Source organism: Cebidichthys violaceus, unplaced genomic scaffold, assembly GCF_023349555.1.
Source record: "Cebidichthys violaceus isolate CVI_PGR_0920_01 unplaced genomic scaffold, fCebVio1.0.p SCAF_1, whole genome shotgun sequence".
Classification (NCBI taxonomy): domain Eukaryota; kingdom Metazoa; phylum Chordata; class Actinopteri; order Perciformes; family Stichaeidae; genus Cebidichthys; species Cebidichthys violaceus.
In genome coordinates, this window is record NW_027176262.1 from 900,431 (window position 1) to 907,213 (window position 6,783).

General features: G+C 43.0%; 1 protein-coding gene across 1 annotated transcript; it reads left to right on the forward strand.

Annotated features, from left to right (window-relative positions):
* Window positions 1-822: 822 nt before the first annotated feature.
* On the forward strand, window positions 823-3,640 carry sst1.2 (somatostatin 1, tandem duplicate 2). The gene is given in 5 exon segments (XM_068706935.1): window positions 823-873; window positions 876-1,098; window positions 1,192-1,388; window positions 2,928-3,146; window positions 3,509-3,640. Coding segments are annotated over 4 exon segments (678 nt in total). The 3' UTR covers window positions 3,135-3,146; window positions 3,509-3,640.
* Window positions 3,641-6,783: the final 3,143 nt, after the last annotated feature.

The window sequence follows — 6,783 nt, forward strand, 5'->3', positions numbered from 1 at the left end:
GTCCAGTGTTTCCTCTACTAAAGGAGCTAATAAAGGAAGGTCCAGTGTTTCCTCTACTAAAGGAGCTAATAAAGGAAGGTCCAGTGTTTCCTCTACTAAAGGAGCTAATAAAGGAAGGTCCAGTGTTTCCTCTAAGGAGCTAATAAAGGAAGGTCCAGTGTTGCCTCTACTAAAATATGCAAATGAGGCATTACGTAATGGTAACTTTTGGTGAATTTAGGAGAAACAAACCTAAAATAAAAGTTTTCTTTCCTTTATTCTGAAAGAAGACGAGTTATGAAGTGAAGAGAGATCTGGCCTTCAGTTGAGTTGAGCTCTCTGGGCCACCGTACAAAACCCCAGATATCTATGAATTATATATTAGATTTAAGATTTCTACATACAACAGTTAATTGTGAACAAAGGGAACAAATCAATATGTTTTGTTCTTCAGTTCACATTAAGATGAATGTTGTATGTTTGTGTTATGATCTGATCTCAGAGCAGCAGAATCAGATGTTCTACTTGAGGAACTTTGCCTGAAGTATTTCTATTATAAGTCCTTTATAAGTGTTTCATTCAGCCGTGTGAGCTCATTAGAAACTCACAGAAAGTGTTTCTGTGTTTGTTCTCACTAAACGTGGAGTGGGCGACTCTCTGCTGCTGCGTCTTTGTTTAATGGAGATATCAGCGAGCGCTAATGAAGTCTGCTAATCCTCCGAACGCTCCGTTAATTCCGCCGGACATTCCGCCGTCGTGTTTGCAGAAGACGAGGCGGCTGCAGAGCTGCTGATAGTTTGATGGTTTTATTGTCACGACTCCATTTAAAGTCAATAAGCACTAATGGACGTGTGTTTGACTGGAATGTCGGCGTTCCTTCATCACCTCGCAGCTCCACCAGCTGCCAATCAAAACACACCGCGCCATGTGACCTAAGGGAGGAGGAGCATCTGGCTTCAAAAAGAGCAGCACCCAGAGGACCAGGACCAGAGACCAGAACCAGCACCAGCACCAGCACCAGCACCAGAGAACAGATATCCAGAGACCAGAGATCCAGAGACCAGAGAGCCAGAGACCAGATCCAGATCCAGCAGACAGAAGGAACCAGACCAGCAGACAGTAGGAACCTTCTTTTCTTCTCTTTCTTTGTCGTTGTTCTTCTTCGTTCCTCTGTGTAAATGTTCTTCTTCTCCTCACGATTACTTTTGGCAGGTATGCAGTACGTTCGTTGTCCCGCCATCTTGGTCCTCGTGGCGCTGGTCCTGTGCGGCCCGGGTGTTTCCTCACAGCCCGACAGAGACCAGGACCAGGACCAGGACCAGTACCGGAACCAGAACCGGGACCTGGACCTGGAGCTGCGTCCCCACAGGCTGCTGCAGCGAGCTCGCAGCGCCGGCCTCCTGTCACAGGTGAGAGAGCCGATCTCTGCCAATCGGAATGCTGCATTTCCACTGAGAAACATGATTGTTTTGGTCTGACACTTTTAAAGTTCCTTAACTTTGTTTTAGTGTTGCAGAACCTCAAAATGTAATTCAGGTGTAAAGTGAGACTCGTCTGTTAGTCACATGTGACCATTACAGGATCAATGCTAACAGCTAGCAACATTAGTACCAGCAAAAACTAAGTAAATGAACTGACTTCAACATGTCTTTAAGTGATGAACACAAACTGGTTGGTTTGGTATAAAAGCTTCCTGATCTTTTGTATATGAAAAACAAACAAAAAGAACATTAAAATGTTACACAATCTGGAAACAGTCCAGGAACACACCTACCAAAATAAAAGACAATATTCCTACTATGCTGTTTACAGAGCTTGTGAAAATGAATATCCACGTTTAAGCGTGGACTCGTTCTCCCTCTTTCATTCCTTCAAACAGCTTCTCTAAAAGATATCTGTTCATTTAAACCTGTTGATGAAGTCCTTCATGATGTTTCTGCTTCTGTTCTTCTGACATCATCTCTACTCCAGCTCTACTCACTGTTGACTGGTTGTTGTGTTCGACGCACAGAGACTCTGATAGTGAATCAGCTGTGTACACATGTACACTGATATTGTCATATTAGTGTAGTATTTGACTTAGTGAGATTCCTGAGAGGACCCAGAATGGAGCCCTGAGGAGCTCCGTCAGAGGATAACTTGAGTTCTGAGAGATTCTTGTGTGTGACGCCTCATTTACGTCTTTAACATCACCGCTTTACCTCAAGTTTATTCTTTCAAACTGTGAGAATGGTTTAACATCCACAAACATCAATTATTCACTCAGGACACTCATCTAGATATAATAATAATAATATTAATAACTTATTTATATAGTACCTTTAAAAGAGTTTACAGACAAAACATAATAATAATAATAAACATAATAATAACAAAAACAGAAAGATCAGTGAGACAGTCCATATACAATAAAAATGAACTAATAAATAAATACAATTTAAAAAATAAATAATAATTATTAAAAAAATAGTTAATTCATTTTGTAAAATAATTTTGTAAAATCAGCAAATAAAAATGAATCATAAAATGATGTGATGCTCTATAATGAAGCTGCATTGAGCTCATAACCCCCCCCCCAACAGCCTGAGACAACATTTAAAGAACATATTAAAAACATCAAAGTAAATGAAGGCTGTGTTGTGTGAGACACTGCAGGAGGTGAACATCATGACTATAAAATGAGTCAGGCTGCTGTGTGACAAACATCTGGTTTGAATCCAAATTATTTTTCTACATTTTTATTCTTGTTTTCACTTTGTTCTTCAGATTCTTCAGATTGAAGTCACAGAGTCTCTCACATTCTCTCCACTCGTCAAGCTGTTAATGTTCAGTTCATGTTGAAACTTGAAGATATATATATATTTCACCTCAGAAGATCATGTGAAACAATCGAAAGCTCAGGCAGGACTCGGACTGTAAACAAACTAAAACTTGTCCTTGTTTTCCAGGACTGGAGTAAGCGTGCGGTAGAGGACCTGTTGGCTCAGATGTCTCTGCCGGAGGCCGACGCCCAGCGGGAGGCCGAGGTTGTTTCCATGGCAACAGGCGGAAGGATGAACCTGGAGCGGTCCGTCGACCCCCCCAACAACCTGCCCCCCCGTGAACGCAAAGCCGGCTGCAAGAACTTCTACTGGAAGGGCTTCACGTCCTGTTAAAGCCCCGCCCAGGTATCCGACTACCTCTTTAAACCCCGCCCATATACCTGATTACCTCTTTAAGTCCCGCCCATGTACCCGACTACCTCTTTAAGCCCCGCCCAGATACCTGACTACCTCTTTAAGTCCCGCCCAGATACCTGACTACCTCTTTAAGCCCCACCCAGATACCCGACTACCTCTTTAAGCCCCGCCCAGATACCTGACTATCTCTTTAAGCCCCGCCCAGGTATCTGACTACCTCTTTAAGCCCCACCCATATACCTGATTACCTCTTTAAGTCCCGCCCATGTACCCGACTACCTCTTTTAGCCCCGCCCAAGTACCTTGCATTCCGTGTCTCACCTGTCCTTGTTGTTTTGTTTCCATGGCAGCTGCCGCGTGGCGACCAATCCCTGATCACCTGACCTTCACCTGAGCGACTGGACGGACCAATCCGCAGCTGTCTGGCTGCAGTACACCTGAATAATTCATGTAATTATCAATTAAAAAGATAAATCAGTCAAGTTTGTGGCTCCGCCTCCCGTCTGTCCAGAGTTTGACATGAAATATCCAGAATTCTACTACATTTTTAATTCAATATCTGACATTTTCTGTGGTTTCGATCATACTCAAGTACAAAAAACATCATATAAATAACAATAAATCTATATATTTATATATTTAGTCTCACATAAATCAACAACCTGCCGATGTTCACGTGAGCACAGCCTCTCACTGCTCACACACTGCAGCAGCATGTTTGAACAGAGGTCGAGTCTAATTAACCTGTAATGGAGATCAGAAAGAGAGAGAGAGCAAATGTTGACTCAACTCATTACACACTGCTGAGTGTGTGTGTGTGTGTGTGTGTGTGTGTGTGTGTGTGTGTGTGTAACACTTAACCAGGACTAAAAGCACATTACTGAGACGCGTCGTTAAGAATATGACATTTTATTTCTTTAATGTAAACTGAACACTAGCCCCGCCCACTGCTAACATCCAAGCCACGGGATTGGTCGCTGTTGATTGACAGGTCAGGTCAGTGCAGACGACATACGACATAACGACAGAGCAGCTTTATTCTGTAAAATATTAAATATGATATTATATAATATATAGGTTCACTAAAAACTCATAGTTGAACTTCTCCACTGACGATACAACACTGAGGTACTCCTTTATTGTCTAAAGAAAAATAAGAACAGTTCCTGCAGCTCCAACTGGAATAAATGGGAAATAAGTCGAAACAGATTAAACTGTTATCAGGTGGAACAGTGTGTGTGTGTGTGTGTGTGTGTGTGTGTGTGTGTGTGTGTGTGTGTGTATGTGTGTATGTGTGTGTGTGTGTGTATGTGTGTGTGTGTGTGTGTGTGTGTGTGTGTGTGTGTGTGTGTGTGTGTGTGTGTCTGCTAATAATAATAATAATAACACACACACACACACACACACACAGACAGGTGAAGTCTCTCTCTAATGAGCGTGTCCGTATGTGTGAAACGCTCTTTTAATAGTTCAAAGGTCACGTCACAGTGGGGGGGGCCCCACTGTGAACCGACCAATCAAACGGACCGGTGGAGATGAATGTGTCCGTCAGTCAATGAGCAGAGACACACACACACACACACACACACACACACACACACACACACGTCCACATGATTAGCAGGACACCATGTCACCCCCCCCCCCCCCCCCCCCCCCCCCCCCCCCCCCGCTGAAGCCCAGCGGGATTCTGGGAGAAATGTTTAGACTGACAGGCAGAGACAAAATGTCCTCCTGACAGGAAGTTAAAGAGAGAGGAGGCAAGGATCAGAGACCAGGAGAGGAGAGAGGAGACAAGGAGAGGAGACAGGTGAGAGTACATAGATTTAAATGTTGTAACTCAGACCAACAGGCTGAACCAATCAGCTGCTATCTGACCGTCTCCGTGGTAACCGCGTCCGACAGGTGTGAAACGCTTCCTGTCGTCTGCTGTTAGTCACCTTGTGGATGAAGCCCCGCCTCCTCGCTGTCGGTCCTGACGGGTCACGAAGCCTCCGAGGCTGCCATGGTTACAAGACTTTATATTTATATTTATATTTATAATTCATCAACCTCCTGAATGTTTCTTTATTTCTTAGCTTTGTCCAATGCATTGTGGGAGATTTAATGCACAAAATGTCTTATCACACACACACACGCACACACACACGACAAGGAGACGACGAGGAGAGGATGAGGAGACAGCAGACTTCTGTCCAACGTGCCGGTGTTTCGGCTGAACTTGTGACCGTGTTATCTGGTGACTTGATTAATAAACGCAGAGGATATGTATTTGATAAAGTAGATTTAAAAGCAACCACAATGCATTGGGCTGAGAGACACCAGTTAACACGGTCACATGTTAAAGAGAAACACCGGCTACATTGAGAGGAAGAGGAGGGGCTGCTGCCGGTCAAAACCAACAACAGCTGTTTTATTTGTATTACTGGCCTTCTGGCCACACACTACTAACGTGTCACCTGAACCAACCAATCACAGAGCACCTCCCTGACCTTTGTCATCATCGGCAGAGGAGCCGTGTGATTGGTCGATCAGAGGACGTGCTGAGAGTTTGTTTCTGCAGGAATATTAAAGATTAAAGAGTTTGTTTGCGCAGGAATATATTCCAGTAATAAAGAAGTGTGTGTGTGTTGATGCTCTCAGCATGGAGGTGTGATTAGTGTTCACACTGGAACAGCAGGAAACAGTGTCTCTGCTGCCACTGAAGCTTCATCACTGAGACTCCCACAGATTCAAATTATTACTGAACATTATGAGCTCAACAGGGAGTTTATATGAGCTCATATGAAGACGCTGTCCTCGGTGGAACACAGGCCGTACAAATTAGACTTTGTTCTCTTTTAAGTTCACGGAATTATGTCTCTGATGAATATCGATTGGTTGATATTCACACGGTCGACTGTCTCCGGGCTGATTTCCTCTCAAACTGTACTAACTAGAACTAGAGTGTTAGTTGTTACGTTGTTAAGGTTTAAATAAGCCCAAACTTGATGTTTTTGTTTTAATTCACTACGTTAACCAGGTGTTGGAGCTGATCCAAGCGTCAGTATGTGACGAGTTCAGGTGAGAACATGTTGTCTAGAACCTTACTAGAACCAAAATATACCATCTAAAACCAAACTCTACCATCTAGAACCAAACTCTACCATTTAGAACCAAAATATACCATCTAGAACCAAACTCTACCATCTAAAACCAAACTCTACCTCTAGAACCAAACTCTACCATCTACAACAAAACTCTACCATCTAAAACCAAACTCTACCATCTAGAACCAAACTCTACCATCTAGAACCAAACTCTACCATCTAAAACCAAACTCTACCATCTAGAACCAAACTCTACCATCTAAAACCAAACTCTACCATCTAGAACCAAACTCTACCATCTAGAACCAAACTCTACCATCTAGAACCAAACTCTACCATCTAAAACCAAACTCTACCATCTAGAACCAAACTCTACCATCTAGAATCAAACTCTACCATCTAGAACCAAACTCTACCATCTAGAACCAAACTCTACCATCTAAAACCAAACTCTACCATCTAGAACTAAACTCTACTATCTAGAACCAAACTCTACCATCTAAAACCAAACTCTACCATCTAGAACCAAACTCTAC